Raw genomic sequence first — 16,950 nt, forward strand, 5'->3', positions numbered from 1 at the left:
TTCATTAGTATGTTACATCATTCCCATCAGACCAGCAATGCTACCAATTGTTGGATATGTGGCCGACTCCCTCCCTATCAGAAATACAGTTCTGCCCCTCTTCCCGTACCCGTTCACACACAATGGTTCCTGTGGTGCGTGGTTTAGTTTAATGAACTCACTAGATTCCAATTCTGTGGTTTACCAGGGCAACTGGGTATGGGGAAATCTGAACACAGTTCTGCATAAAGTGTGTTTCCCTGACAAGGAGGGTCTTCCAAAAAGGACAGGGACTGATCTAGAAAATGAAGTATATGGATTAGGTAACTTTACACTTAACCTCATGATTCTAAATGTTGAGTCCGAAACCGAACCAGTCCTGCCTGCTATGTCCGTACTACCAGTCAAAGGTGAATTATGTGTCAGAAAGAATGGTTCAGTACACCTGGGTCATAGTAAATGTACTACTGTGATCGAGTTCAGTGATAAGGGCAAGTCTACATTTAAAGCTTCTCGTCATTCCTACTTCATTTGTGGTCATACCGCATATATACGCTTACCTCTAGATTGGGATGGCACCTGTTACATTGCATTCCTTCTGCCACCTGTTTTCCTAGCCCCTCCTGATTATCATAGGGACACCCATCTAGTACACAATAGACCACAGAGAGATCTCCCGATTGTCGACTACACTGAAACGGCATGGGAACAATATACAGACTTCAATAAAGGTTTCTTTCCCTACTTAGGTGCTGTCTTTAATAGTAAACTGATACGAAAATTAACCAGAACCCTTGAAGCAGTAGTGAATGAAACTACTTCCGCCCTAGGTAACTTAACGGAGGAGCAGTCTGCTATGCGGATTGTTGTTCTTCAAAATCGTCTCGTCCTTGACGTCATCCTGGCCGATAGGGGCGGAGCTTGTAGAGTCATCGGGTCGAGCTGCTGTGTTTTCATTCCAGAAAACGCGACATCAGTATACAGAGCCATAACCCGTCTTCACAAGATTGCAAGTCAGATACACCAGAATCCAGGCACCTGGACTTGGTCCAGTTGGTTCTGGAGCGTGTTGTCAGCCTGGGGATGGAAGGTCCTATCCTTCCTAGGTATTGCCCTTCTCATAGTATTCAGTTGCTGCCTATGTCTGCAATGTGGGCCAGCGATTTGCGGCTTGTGCGCCACATCATGTATTCCTCATTCAAGTCCTCATTCAAAACACCGTAAGAAGAAAGAAGAGCAAATGATGTTACATGAACAGATTGATAGATTAATGAGGATTGATATAGCATGAAGGGTCCGTAGGGGACAAGGAGGGAATGAGGTAATATGAATTTTCATGGTCAATTGTGTCCCCTATCGTAGACCCCACCGGCTCCATGTACGTGCTTTAAGTACATGTATGTTCCCACCACTTCCAGCTATGAAGACGCAAATACATTTGCGTCCAACGTTAACATGTCCTCTTTCAGATCCACCATGAATGGGTCGGATATTCGGTTCCTAAGTGTGCCTTGCCAACGTCTTTATATGGTGCACTTTCACGTTTTACTAGCTTTGGCGAGTTAGGCCCTGATTCCTGCCATCGAGCCTTTTCTGCCTTCTGTTTCTGAAACCTACAGTCTGCTGTTTCCTGACCTCTGCCTTACTCCCTGTGGGGCGAGCGGTGCCTGGCTCGGCCTGCTTGCCTGCCAAGACTGTATTCAGCCTTCAAGTTATCTGCTCCGCTCCTCGAAAATACATTCCTGTCTAGTAGTTTAGGAAAACATCCTTCCCAGCTGCAGAGCAAAGGGCCCGGCCTCACTGTCTCCATGCAAGTAATTCATAGCTCCCGTTACCATGGTAGGCCCATGGCCCCTCGCATCTCATGTAGACACGTAGTCGCATATGCACGCACTAGCAGTCAGTATAGAATAGCCTCTGCCCGAGAGACCTTTCCTTCTAGATAATACAGTTCCTCAAACACAAGATATTAGATATGATTTGGGATTAGGTTGTTCTGACACCCCAGACTTCTGTCTCCTCATGTAGGGCTAAATGTCAAGTCCCCTTCACCCTCCAGTTCCACGTCAATCACACGTCATGCTGCTGCGCGCGCATCTCTGCCATGTATTTCTGCTGACACTGCAGGATTCTCCTATGGATCCACCCACCTGTGATACGTTTCATGTGATGTTGTATAACACACACCTCCGTATACGCCCTCATGCACGCCTTCTGTTACGTACATGTGTTCTTATCTCGTTTCTCTCAGCTGTTACGCCTCCTGCATCTATCTCTACTGTAATGCATTGACTATATATATGATGTTCTGTTAATAAAACATTGTACATGTCCATGTCCATTCCCTTCCTGAACCCTTGTGGTGATGGAACATGATACCTGGTTCGAACCAATTCCTTTTTAAGGAATAAAACCCTTTCAAAACTCAAATGCCCCGGATTCTGCCTCTTATTTTTGACTGAGTTATTCTTATTGAACTTTACCGCATAAATTAAGTATAGGTAATTTAAATTTACCACAGGTGAGGTAGGCTCGCTGCGCTGTGGGTCCCAGATTGGCTCCACACCACACGGACACGCCCTGGATCTCTATGAGTGGCGGGGCCCAGGTGGTGGCTCTGTGAGTATTAGCCCCCCAGCAATGGGATTTGGACTTGGCGCGGGGGTAACTACTGTCTCCTGTCTCCCCGCTTATAGCGCCAGGGGTTTAGACTACACGTACCCCGCACTGGGATTACATTGGCGAGCTCTGAAAACTCAGACTCCTCCTGTCCTTAATCGGGTTGCTACATCTGGATGGGCTTCCACATCAATGCTCTTATATCGTGCTGGAGTTACAGAATCTTGTTGAACAAAACAGCTTGAATCCTGGTGGTACAGAGAGGCAAACCTTGGACTTGAGTGGTCCTCCTTCGAGAACTCCTGGCAGTGGCTTGACTAACGGGCCGCCTGAACAGCTCCAGAAGTTACGAACAGGATATTTACTACCATCGCAGTCCATTACAGATTTACTGCTCTGGCCTACTGGCACTGTGACTCCAAATGGAGTAGAGCAAGGAAACCAGGAATCCAAACCAGAGACAAATTAACAAACATTCCTGGGGCTCCAAAGGAGACAACAAGGTTGCGACCCTACCTGGTGACCCAAAACCTATATCCCCCTCACCGGGAGGTAAATCACTCACTCTAGAAGATGTCATGGATGCAATTGCGGGGGTCCGGTCCTCCCTTGAGGCCCATATCGACTCAGTTAACATAGAGGTGACTCTACTGAGAGCAGACCTTTGCAAAATGGACTCAAAGGTCAAAGATGTCGAGATCAAAACTGCTGCCCTCATGGATGACACTTCTACCCTCCAGCAAAAAGTTGCCCAGCTTCAGAAACAGCAGAAGCAAATGGGGGACCATCTGGATGAATATGAAGGGAGGGCTAGACGGAACAACATCTGTATCCTTGGCGTTCCAGAGAGGATGGAGTTGCCAGCACCAGACCTATTTGTTGAAGACCTAGTTACAAAACACCTCCAGCCCAAAAACGTCTCCAAATACTTCTCAATCGAATGGGTACACAGAGTCCCAGGAGGGAAGCCAAAACTGGGAGCCCTTCCCCGCCCCATCATCGCCAGGGTCTTCAACTTCAGAGATCGAGACACCATCCTCCAAACGGCTCGCTCGGGACCGCCTCTACTCCTGGACAACGCCCGTATCACGACTTTCCCCGACTTCACGATGAGGGTGCAAGCACAGAGACGCAGCTTTCTAGAAGTTAAGAAGGCCCTCCGAGACAAAAGTATAAAATATTCATTGCTCTTTCCTGCAAAGCTACGCGTGGAGATGGATGGCAAGGCTTGGTTTTTCCTGTCACCAGACGAGGTGTGGGAGTGGTTGGAGGGCCGGCATCGAGTTGGAAGATCTCCGAAGAAACGCGACTCCCCAGACGATCACCCAAACGACAACAATCTGCCAGGGAGCCAAGAGCTATTCACTGGAATCAACGAGGGCGGGGAATGACACATCCTCTGCTACAAGGGGTTTAGAAGGAATTATTGTTCAGACCCCACATATCTGATCTACACCCACCAAGCGGGAACTGATTGAGGCTTCGAGTTGCAGTTACCTGCTTCCTTCTTCCCCCAGAGGATTCGTGGCCCTGTACTGAAAGCTCTGGAACAATGGACCACATTGTACTGTTTATAAGATGAAGAAAAGCACCAGTTTATGTTTTTTGGTATAGACTTTGCTATGTCAAATTATTCTACAACTTGTATCGGGCGAGAAGCTCCAACGGCTCACCAGGTACCCCTGATATGTTTGGGAGGGCGACAGGCACCCTGTCTAGTTGGGGTGTGGATTGTTTCAAATCCGCTGGCAGGGAAGCAAGGAGGGGGGAAGGGAAAAGGGGAGGGGGGAAATTGTTCTATTCTGTTGTTATGTTGTGGGGTTTCATTGGCGCTTATTGCAAGGTCTTTCCTAGTCACAAGTCACCTGTCCTACTGGGTCCAAACGCAAAATGTCGGCTTCTGCGGAGGTTACCCATCCCTCGAAATGTCCGGGTACCCCCGACATCTCGCCCCTAACACCACCAAAATCTTGTCATACATGTCACTCCTCCCCGGTCATAGATTCGAGTCCCACCTTTACCACCACCATGTCTCACACCACCTCTAGGACCATCACGATACTCTCGTGGAATGTTAATGGACTGGGGCACAAAATAAAACGTAGTATAGTCCTCCAGTTTTTGTGGCGACACTCCTCAGATATAGTAATGCTGCAAGAGACGTACCTAGTGGGTAACACGTGTCAGGCACTCCAGAGAGGCGGCTACAGATTATTAGTTCATGCTGGGTTCACCTCTGGCTCCCGAGGTACGGCAATTCTTGTCAAGAAAACTTTAGCCCTAACCTACACAGCCACATGGGCCGATCCACTGGGCCAATTTGCAATAACTGAGGCCACCTGGGAAGGGCGCTCCCTGAACCTTGTGTCGCTTTACCTCCCACTGACCCTGGGCCGAGACTCTCTCAAGGAACTGGGCCCCCGACTACTGAACCTGCAGACCGGTACACTCCTAATAGGGGGAGACTTCAACATGACGATGGACAATGACCTAGATCGTCACCCTAAGCGCCCCTCACATAGACATAATACTGTCCTACTGGACTTTGCCCAGGCACTGGAACTCGAGGATGATATCTGGCGACACCACCACTCTGACACACCATATTTTACACACTACTCTAATGCACACAGAATCATGTCCTCCATCGACTATTTTCTCTGTCCCGCAACAGACTTAGATTTCTTCACACGGCCTAAGGGCCTTCCCCGAGGTATCTCAGACCATTCTCCTATCACAGTAGAATTAACGTACCACCTCTCCTTCACCCGAGGCCCTATAATTATTAACCCCTGGCTTCTCCAGATCCCTCACATCAAGAACAGCCTGTTAGAACAGACAGGACACTACTTTGAGGAAAATGTTGGTTCAGTGAGGTCCGCAGTCACAATCTGGAAGGCATACATAGCGGTTATCAAAGGTGAGGCATTGGCGATGAAAATGGGGTGCCTCTGCAAACATGATGAACAGATCTCTCAGGCAGAGTCTGACCTCCTTAGTCTTGAAGCTTCGCATAATGCAGCCCCCTGGGTCGAGACAGCACGCCGCCTTAGTACCCAGCAACTTGTATATAAATCCTTGGCTCAAGAGAGGGCGCAGGCCCGCTTACTGCACACTCAGCATCGCATATACGAACACGGAGACACTGCAGGAAAGATGCTGGCATGGCTAGAGCGATGGGAACAGGGATCCAGATGGGTCTCTTCCATAGTGAGGTCGGACGGTTCCAAGATCGTAGATCCACAGGCCATCGTGGAAGCCTTTGCTGATCACCTAGAGGAGGTTTACACAGCAAGAGCGTACTACTCCTCGGAAGAATCCAGGCAACTGTTGGAGGAAATGCGCTTGCCTACCCTCTCAGAGTCGGAAAAAGAGACTCTGGATGCAGACCTAACTGTAGACGAGCTCACCACAGCAGTATTGGCGTAAACTCTGGCAAGGCCATGGGCCCAAACGGTGTCCCCGCTGAGTTCTTGAAAGCTATGGCTCTAGAGACGGATCCCCATGTGAAAAACATGTTTGAAGAGAGTCGGGACAGAGTTATCTTACCTCCTACTCACAGGCTGGCCTCTATAGCAGTTATTCTCAAACCTAATAAACCACCCTCTGATTGCGGTTCCTATAGACCGATCTCTCTTATCAATGCAGAGTCCTGGCCAAATTGCTGGCGACTTGCCTGCTCCTCGTGCTTCCCTCCCTAATCTATGATGACCAATCGGGCTTCCTTCCGTGCCTAAATACGGCCCTCAACCTGCGACGAGTCAATAACGTCTTAAGTCGGCAATCTACCATACAACACAATGCCGCCATTTTATCCCTAAAGCGGTACAAAAGGGGGTGGTGATGGACGGAGCATCTGAATCAATCAAACACTCACACCCAGTCAAAAGATCTGGGTTTAATCCATCACCGTTCTTTAGCCCACTCTGCCTCCCCAGTTCAGACATGGCTATATGCAAATCAGTCTGACCCTGTGCCTCATGGGAACAGTCCAGCCCGAACTGCCAAGCCATGTCTTCCCTGGACCGGAAACAAGCTTCCGAGGACGCCACAATGGCGTTTGACTCGATTGAATGGTCCTATCTTTTTGAGGTTCTTCGTAGAATAGGCTTCGGACCTAAATTTATCTAATGGGTGCGTCTTCTCTATACTGACCAATCGGGTCAGGTGCGGGTCAATAACCATGCATCTCGTCAATTCCAACTCCATAGAGGGACCCAACAAGGTTGCCCCTTGTCGCCATTACTATTTGCCCTCACCCTGGAACCCTTGGCCCACTGGGTTCGCACAGACGAAAATGTTGGTTCAGTGAGGTCCGCAGTCACAATCTGGGAGGCATACATAGCGGTTATCAAAGGTGAGGCATTGGCGATGAAAATGGGGTGCCTCTGCAAACATGATGAACAGATCTCTCAGGCAGAGTCTGACCTCCTTAGTCTTGAAGCTTCGCATAATGCAGCCCCCTGGGTCGAGACAGCACGCCGCCTTAGTACCCAGCAACTTGTATATAAATCCTTGGCTCAAGAGAGGGCGCAGGCCCGCTTACTGCACACTCAGCATCGCATATACGAACACGGAGACACTGCAGGAAAGATGCTGGCATGGCTAGAGCGATGGGAACAGGGATCCAGATGGGTCTCTTCCATAGTGAGGTCGGACGGTTCCAAGATCGTAGATCCACAGGCCATCATGGAAGCCTTTGCTGATCACCTAGAGGAGGTTTACACAGCAAGAGCGTACTACTCCTCGGAAGAATCCAGGCAACTGTTGGAGGAAATGCGCTTGCCTACCCTCTCAGAGTCGGAAAAAGAGACTCTGGATGCAGACCTAACTGTAGACGAGCTCACCACAGCAGTATTGGCGTAAACTCTGGCAAGGCCATGGGCCCAAACGGTGTCCCCGCTGAGTTCTTGAAAGCTATGGCTCTAGAGACGGATCCCCATGTGAAAAACATGTTTGAAGAGAGTCGGGACAGAGTTATCTTACCTCCTACTCACAGGCTGGCCTCTATAGCAGTTATTCTCAAACCTAATAAACCACCCTCTGATTGCGGTTCCTATAGACCGATCTCTCTTATCAATGCAGAGTCCTGGCCAAATTGCTGGCGACTTGCCTGCTCCTCGTGCTTCCCTCCCTAATCTATGATGACCAATCGGGCTTCCTTCCGTGCCTAAATACGGCCCTCAACCTGCGACGAGTCAATAACGTCTTAAGTCGGCAATCTACCATACAACACAATGCCGCCATTTTATCCCTAAAGCGGTACAAAAGGGGGTGGTGATGGACGGAGCATCTGAATCAATCAAACACTCACACCCAGTCAAAAGATCTGGGTTTAATCCATCACCGTTCTTTAGCCCACTCTGCCTCCCCAGTTCAGACATGGCTATATGCAAATCAGTCTGACCCTGTGCCTCATGGGAACAGTCCAGCCCGAACTGCCAAGCCATGTCTTCCCTGGACCGGAAACAAGCTTCCGAGGACGCCACAATGGCGTTTGACTCGATTGAATGGTCCTATCTTTTTGAGGTTCTTCGTAGAATAGGCTTCGGACCTAAATTTATCTAATGGGTGCGTCTTCTCTATACTGACCAATCGGGTCAGGTGCGGGTCAATAACCATGCATCTCGTCAATTCCAACTCCATAGAGGGACCCAACAAGGTTGCCCCTTGTCGCCATTACTATTTGCCCTCACCCTGGAACCCTTGGCCCACTGGGTTCGCACAGACGTGTCTACTTGAGGCCTCCAGTGGAACGATGGGACTCTAGACAAAATTTCTCCCTATGCCGATGACATCCTGGTATATGTAGCCTCACCCCGATCTTCAATTACCAGCCTCTTCCATGTCCTCACCAACTTTGGGAAATACTCTGGCTACTCAATTAATTGGTCCAAATCTACACTCTATGTGCTACATGGTCCCCCGCCCAAGCTACCTAAAGTATTTACCATTACGATGGCTCCAGATGGTTTCGGATACCTCGGTATCTTCATCACGCCAGACCTGGCAGTGTTCCTGGACCTAAATCTAATGGGCCCCCTGGGAAGGCTGCATAAAGATATAGCACATTGGCACTCTCTTCCGCTATCCCTTCCTGGTAGAGCTGCGTTATTCAAGATGCTAGCACTCCCGCGGTTCCTATACGCCCTACAGAACTGTCCATTTCCAATTCCAGACACCTACTTTAATGCCGTAGAAAGTAACATACGTCAACTTTTATGGGACGGTGGAGCATCCCGCATAGCCCTTCATAAACTCACCCAGAGCTGGTCTGACGGGGGTATAGCCTTGCCCAACCTGCGTCTCTACTACTGGTCGACGCAACTAGTGGCCATTAACCACTGGATTCACGGCTCCCCCTTAAATCCGGCTTACCTCCTTGACAAGCTTCAAACTGGGCAAGAGGGATATCTAGGAGCCCTATATAGTAAACCGACCAGGAACAGATATGTGGGGCCCATGGCACATACGATTGCGATATGGCACAAGACTAACAAGTGTCTGGGATGGTTACATAAAATCACTGAAGCGACCCTTCTATGATCAACACAGCAGTTAGGTTCCCTCTGCTTCTTTAAGGGTTTCGATAAATGGAACACGATTGGGATTTCCACTGTGGGCGACAGTACACAGAGGCAAGCTACTGACTTTTGCAGACCTACAATCCAAATATTCCCTAGCACCAACAGAACACTTCCGATATCTCCGATACAAACATGCCCTCCTCCATGCCATTCCCGACCTTACTTCCTTACCTGAAAGTTTCCCCATGGAAGACAGGCTACTGTCAGAACCTCTACCCGAAAAGGCCATATCCCTCACCCATCGTAAACTATGTAACCACCATCCCGACACCTTCCGACCCCTACGCAATAAATGGGAAGAGGACCTGGGGCATCTGGAAGAAGAGGAACGGCGAGCGGCTTTAATGTCTCCAGGGGAGTCGGCCATGAACCATAGATTCAGACTAATCCAATTGAAGGTCTTACATCGAGTATACATGTCTGCTCTCACACTAGCTAAAATTGGCAGGCGCCCTGACATAAAATGCCTCAGAGGATGTGGCAAGCCGGGCACCTTCTATCACTTCCTGTGGGACTGCCCGAAGGTGCAACAATTTTGGGAAGTGGTCTTAAAGAAAATGAGGGACTCTCTGGGTAAGCCGATTCCACTATCCCCGAAAGAGTGTGTCTTCAATATATGGGGGGCTACAGACCTGAACGAATTGGAATTACAGTGGTCGGCGCTTGCCTTACTACAGGCCAACGCTCCATCGCTATGAAGTGGGGTTCCGCAGAAAGGCCTCTGATGGTGGGCTGGATGGCTGAGATGGATCGTTGCATGCTTGCTGAAAAGCTGTGTACAAGATTAGAGGCTGCCCCACGAAATGGGATAGAAAATGGGGACACTGGAATACGTTCCAAGGTGAATTGTGTGACTCTCCTTCGCTTGAACTGGCAATGTCCCGGACTGAACCCAATTCTTGAACTGTTGCCCATGTAACTAATATGACTACGATACAACTTGATTCAGATACATGCTTTTATATGTGACTGATTTGTGACTTTGCTGTCTTTTTGAATAAAATCTTATGTTAAAAAAAACTAAGCAGATTATTCACCCAGATACATTTAAAATCAAGCTTGACTCACAGTGTGATCCTAGACACATGACCAGGATGTTACATGTAATCTACCATGTCTGTCTCTGCCTGCAGTATGTGTGCCTGTGCTCCTACTATCTCACTGTCTCTAATGGCAAAAAACAAACCATATATATATACAAACAAGACATAACATTCCCTTTTCATTTCAACAGCACACCCTGGATCTTTATTGCACAGCTTAGAACCTTATTTGGGAACTAAGAAGCCTAACGGACATTCTGCCTAAGATTCTTTACTAGTACATATCCTAAAGCCTAAATGACTTCAAGAATACATGTATTCCCATATTTTTAAACACATCAACCAAGCAAATTATTCACCAAGATACATTTAAAATCAAGCTTGACTCACAGTGTGATCTTAGACACATGACCAGGATGTTACATGTAATCTACCATGTCTGTCTCTGCTTGCAGTATGTGTGCCTGTGCTCAGACTATCTCACTGTCTCTACTAGCAAAGAACAGACAATATATATATATATATATATACAAGCAAGACATAACATCCCCTATTTATTTCAACAGCTATCCCTGGATCTTTATTGCACAGCTTAGAGCCTATTTGGGAACTAAGAGGCCTGACGGACATGCTGCCTAAGATTCTCTACTAGTACATATCCTAAAGCCTAACTGACTTCAAGAATACTTGTATTACCATATTTTTAAACACATCAACTAAGCAAAATATTCACCCAGATACATTTAAAATCAAGCTTGACTTACAGTGTGATCTTAGACACATGTCCAGGATGTTACATGTAATCTACCATGTCTGTCTCTGCTTGCAGTATATGTGCCTGTGCTCATACTATCTCACTGTCTCTACTGGAAAAACCAGACCATTTATATATACAAGCAAGACATAACATTCCCTTTTCATTTCAACAGCTCTCCCTGGATCTTTATTGCACAGCTTAGAGCCTATTTGGGTACTAAGAGGCCTGACGGACATGCTGCCTAAGATGCTCTACTAATACATATCCTAAAGCGTAACTGACTTCAAGAATACGTGTATTCCCATATTTTAAAACACATCAACTAAGCAAATTATTCATCCAGATACATTTAAAATCAAGCTTGACCCATAGTGTGATCTTAGACACATGACCAGGATGTTACATGTAATCTACCATGTCTGTCTCTGCTTGCAGTATGTGTGCCTGTGCTCATACTATCTCACTGTCTCTACTGGCAAAAATACAGACCATATATATATACAAGCAAGACATAACATTCCCTTTTCATTTCAAGAGCACACCCTGGATCTTTATTGCACAGCCTATTTGGGAACTAATAATACCAATTTCCAAAATACATTTCCAATATGCACCATTAAATATTTTACCAGCATTACAAAAAACATTTCACACATTGCAAGAATAAAGAAGCCCAATATGCTTCTTAATCTTCCCCATAGTGCATACATCACTCTATCTATATTAAATGAATCATTACTCACCTTTAAAAATGATTTTGAAGATTTAGAACAGTGTCAGTCACACACACCAGATTTTCTTAAGCAGAATCTCTGAAATGCACCTCAGACACTGCAACCACAAATGGCCCTGATTCCCTGTAATTCTTCACACATATCCCTTGAAATAACCAATTAAATTCTTCCCACACTATTTCAAAACCAAACTAACATTTTAATTGGTTCTACATTTCAACACTTTCAAACTTACCTAATATTCACCCATCCCCCCAGTGTTCATTCACCTGTTACCATGGCAACTCTAATTTACAGTGGAGAATTTTAAGAAATCACCAATCATTTCTGCTTTTTCAAGTGCACTGAATCTCAACTACTTTTTTTCATAACTTCTACTTTCAAACTGCCATTTCATTTCCACAACTCATCTGAATACAACCACAAGATGCCTAAAGTCTGGATAGTGGGTAATAGCTTTGTTCACTGGAATGAAAAATATACAGCAAACAGAGGTATTCCCAACCTTGATTTACCAAATGTGGATATTATGTGGATTAGCCAGAGAGGTTTGAGATGTCACCAATTGATAACATTGGTAAAGTCCTTTATGCATCTACCACACCCTGACCTCATAATTGTGCACTGTAGTGGCAATGACCTGGGCACTTTGACTGGGGTAGGTCTGGAAATGCTTTTAAAGGACACCTTTGGACAATTGATGTCACTTTTTCCAAAAACTGCCTTGGTATATTCTAATATATGCCAAAGGCAAAAATGGAACTGGTCCAACCAATTTTGTCCACAGATTGAGAAAGCAAGGAAACATGTGAATAAAGCTGATTCTGCTTTCCTCAGAGACTATGGGATGGGTTCCATATACCACAACAACTTGCGTTACAACATGCAAGGCATCTATAGTAGAGATGGTGTACATTTTACAGATGAGGGGAATAGAGTATTCCTCTTGAATTTTAGACTCTGCATCGGTACCTACTTGTAGGTACTTAAATCACCCACATAACACAACAGCTCTTTTCAGAGCTACCCTACCTCTAAGCACTCTAAATTATTTTTTTACTCTAATTTTTTGCACTGTTTTTCCCCGTGGTGCGCTCAGGGTATGCGTACCTGGAAGCGTACATGGAATGCACCCAGCGCTTACCCCGCGAAAATTAAAAAAAAATAAAAGTTTTTTTGCCCTTCAGGGTCCTCCAAGGCACCCCTAGGGGATCAGGGGGTCTCTACCCTGCCCCTTTTGGGTAGGCTTATAGATTTTGTTTGTTTGGAAGTGTTGAACTGTATAACCAATTAAAATGTTAGTTTGGTTTAGTATTTGTATGTGAAGAAATTTGAATGGTTAGTGACGGGTATAAGTGTGAAGAATGGGAGGGAATGACAGCCATTTTGTGATTGCAGTGTCTGAGGAAGATTTGTGAGGAGTTTTTGCTTTTCAGTTTCTGGTGTGAGAATTTTCAACAGCATTCTAAAAGGTTAATTGTTAATTTGTAAGGGGTACTATGTTGTACACGTTAAGTTAATAAGAATAATGTTTTTTAATATAAAAATTTCCTACTCTCACTGCCTTGCTCTCTCTCTCTTTTTATAGTACCCTAACAGCAATGATGGATCTTATTAAGGAGTCAGTTTACATTGTTTTTTAAATTTCTGCAACAATTTTAGACAATTTGAATGATCCAATTGATGTGAATACACATAATGAAGACCTTATTGAAGAAGAAGATGGCATGGGGGATGTTTATGATGAATCTTTGGATTCTGAATTAATTGAATATTTGGAGTTCATTGAGTTCCAGGATTCTTCTTTGGAGACTACCAATGACGAAATCTCTGACGATTTAATGTTGGAAGTTCTTTCAAATTACGAAAATTCAGAACAATAAATTCATATTTAGTAATTAAAAATTGTTTAAAATGTTCATTTAAAAAAAAATACTACTTGTAGGTACTTAATTCACCCAGATAACACAACAGCTCTTTTCAGAGCTACCCTACCTCTAAACTCTCTAAATTCATTATTTAAACTACATTTTTTTCTCTGTTTTTCCCCGTGGTACGTGTACCTGAGCACGCACCAGGAGCGCACTCCGTGAAAATAAAAAAAATAAAAAGTTTTACTGCCTTTCGTGGTCCTTCTAGGCCCCCCTCATAAAACCTAGAGGGTCAGGAGGCGTCTACCCTGCCCCCTTCTAGTCATTTCCCTCTTTTTCTTCACCTCTTGTGTCTCGATTCTACCAAGACACAAGATGGCGGACTCTCCGGACTGTTTGAAATGTTGACAGATACCCGAGAGCCAATCAGCTTTCCGCTCGCGCACTTCCGTGTCGCGCCGGGTGCGCTCCCCGGTACGCGTACCAGTAAGCGCTCGAAGCGTGTATGTAGATATATATGTGTTTTTGAACTTACTTTTCATAAAAACTACTGGAGCAATGTTCACCAAATTTAGAAAAGGCACTTCTGCATACCAGTCCCTACAATTTTACAAAGTTTGGTATAATTCCATTAAGCGGTTCGGGCTGTAGCCGTGTCTGAACGTCCTATGGAAAATAACATGGGGAAAACACGTTTTGTGACCCCCTTTTTGTCTCTACAACCACATGACGAATCCCTAGAAACTTCCAGGGAAAGAGCGGAGCAGAGCTGGCCTAAATTTTGGAAAATTTCACATTAATTCCTCAACCGGCGCCAAAGTTATTCCCAATCGAATGTTGCGAATTTCCTATGGTAATTAGGTCCTAACTATAACTACCTATTGGCGACCGCCAGTAGGTAATATATATATATATATATTTTTGGTTCCAATCCTGGTTCTGCAAATTCAAAACAGGCACCAACTCCAGGGGGTAAAGATCAAAGATTAATTTATTCCAAAATGACCAGACGCGTTTCAGCAGACAAGTCCGCCTTGTGCACTACATCTGTGTTCACCAAAGAAATGAGCAGTTTTATAGTAGTGCAGAGCAACCACGAAAAGGTCAGGTGAGTTGCCAGGGCAACATGTGAGGTGGTGATAGACATGGAAAGTTTGTATTTTTTTTTACAGTGCAAGTCATTGTTGTAACAATAACGACATGTAAATGGAAAATACATTGAAATGTTTTTACAATACTTGCTGGTGCTTATTACAATCACATGTATTACCAAGCACTTTCCAAATTGTTTCATTGGCATTCTCATGTAGTATTGTTTCATTTTTGTGTATTATTTGCCGCCTGTACGTGTACCAACTGACATAAACAAAGTGTCCCAGGTCCCCAGCTTTAACACTGGCATGCGCATGCATTCTGTAACAGCGCGGAGTTGAGGTGAGCCACTTGTCTTTTCGTAAGTGTGTTGCGATGTGTGGGTAACTCCGTATGTGTCCGATGTTTAGATTCTTGCCTCAGAGTTGCGGTTCAATTTTACCGAGCCTGGGGTGCTTGAGCGGCATCTGCTGATTGACCCTACTGAAATTACATCGGTATGAAATAACGCAACGAGGGCCTTTTGTACGAACTTAACTGGTTGTCTCTGTGTGCCTATTGCCTTATCTCCACCGAGCCGTGGGACATAAATCTGTTCCACTGCTGAGTTTGTTAATTTCGGAAGCGCGTATGCGTCAGTTGGCCCTAGTGTGGCAATAGTGTTTAAGGCTCCCGTGTATCATGGTAGGGGTGAATATGTGGCAAGTGCCATTGTTCCTATACATAATTGTCACTATGTGTGGGAACGTGTGGGTTCGCTGTGTTGGTACTTGGTTAGTTATATATATATATATATATATATATATATATATATATATATATATATATATATATATATATATATATATATATTCACTGATGTTATAGTTAGGAATTAGCTTTTAAAAAACCTTAGGAAATCACAGAAAAAATCATAGGTTTTATGGAGGATATAGTTAGTTGGACATTTTACTCTTACAAAATGATAGAAAAAGGATGATTATTATCTTACATGTGTAGCCCTCATACATGTGCACACGCTTTCACGTGTAGCCAGCCAAGTGGAGATACTGGCAGTAAACATTTGCATTCCATTAACTATATGATTACTATGGATGAGACAGTTGTGAGATTCACCTACAGTAAAAAGTACAAGTCCAAATGATCCAAAACCAAAAAATCTGGGTGGACTAAATGGACAAAACCCATTTCACTACATATGTAATATGGGAGAAAAAATTACGAGAGCATGCTGAGCGTGAAACCTATGAACACACACAGTGTATATACTATTACAAAATGTGCCATATTACACCAAATAATTTGTCTTTTCTTGCGGCATAGTCAACTCTGTTGCATAATTTCATTGGCCCTTGACTGTATGCTTCTTGCAGTTAAGCCCGCTCCAAATTATATTTACATAAAAATGAGATGGAGAATGAGTTTGTTGGTTCATGCTATTCAGAAATGAGTTATACTGACCACAATATGATAGCCTGTCAAGAATAAAATGGTACCTACCACAATTGTTTTGCGCTGCGGTTGCACAGGCAACTCCAGTTGTCGGAACCTCCTCGATATTTCTATAGCATGCCTTTTTTGCGGTGACACCTAGAGGGTGTGGACAAAACAGATTTTGCAATCCCTGTTAACGAAATTCTGAATGTGTGTATGCTCATGAGCTGAATATCTATCTCCTTGTGAAGCCTTTACATTAAACTGTACCTGTTTAATGCTATTCCTATTGAATCTTCTGGGAACGTAGCACCAGTTGGGGTAAGCAACTGGAAATGTTGCATTACAAGCTTACAAATGTGTATGACAAATTCATGCAGTCTGTTCCCCTGCACTTCTCCACCAGCTCTTTACAGCTCTCAAGACCATGTTCTTTTTCTTTCCATCGTCATTAGCTTAGCTAAATGTATGGCTAAATGTTTTCTGTTTTATTTAACCTATACCCAGGCAAGTGTGTTGCGATTTGGACTTCATTTTCAACTTTTATATCTTGAAAGCAAAACGGGATGGAGCGCAGGTGCGTGGAAGTAGTAAACTCACTAGCTGACCATTGGGAGGTTTTCTTTGGTGATTAGGCATTTACTCCCTGTCGGCTATTAAAGGACAAAAACAATGTATTCAATTGTGCAATAAGTGTAAATTATAGCTTAGTACGTAGTGCATTATACCTTTATTGTATACACTTGGCAGGGCAGTTTACGGCTATAGTAAGGGCAGGGACTGCTTCCCAAAGTTTTATTTATTGGAAAAAAGAGATTATAAAGTTGCTCACTA

The 16,950-nt window shown here is 44.8% G+C and overlaps 1 protein-coding gene across 1 annotated transcript in view; it reads right to left on the minus strand.

Annotated features, from left to right (window-relative positions):
- The window catches only part of LOC147697174 (lysozyme g-like), a 451,950-nt gene extending 435,490 nt beyond the window's left edge, over positions 1 to 16,460 (minus strand). Inside the window, exons 1-2 of the mRNA XM_086936115.1 lie at positions 16,387 to 16,460; positions 16,144 to 16,157 (exon numbers count right to left, since the gene is read on the minus strand). Coding sequence (XP_086792241.1) covers positions 16,144 to 16,157; positions 16,387 to 16,460 — 88 coding nt within the window. The remainder of the gene's footprint in view (positions 1 to 16,143; positions 16,158 to 16,386) is intronic.
- Between the last annotated feature and the right edge of the window lie 490 nt (positions 16,461 to 16,950).

This window comes from Lissotriton vulgaris, chromosome 8 (assembly GCF_964263255.1).
Source record: "Lissotriton vulgaris chromosome 8, aLisVul1.2, whole genome shotgun sequence".
Taxonomy (NCBI): domain Eukaryota; kingdom Metazoa; phylum Chordata; class Amphibia; order Caudata; family Salamandridae; genus Lissotriton; species Lissotriton vulgaris.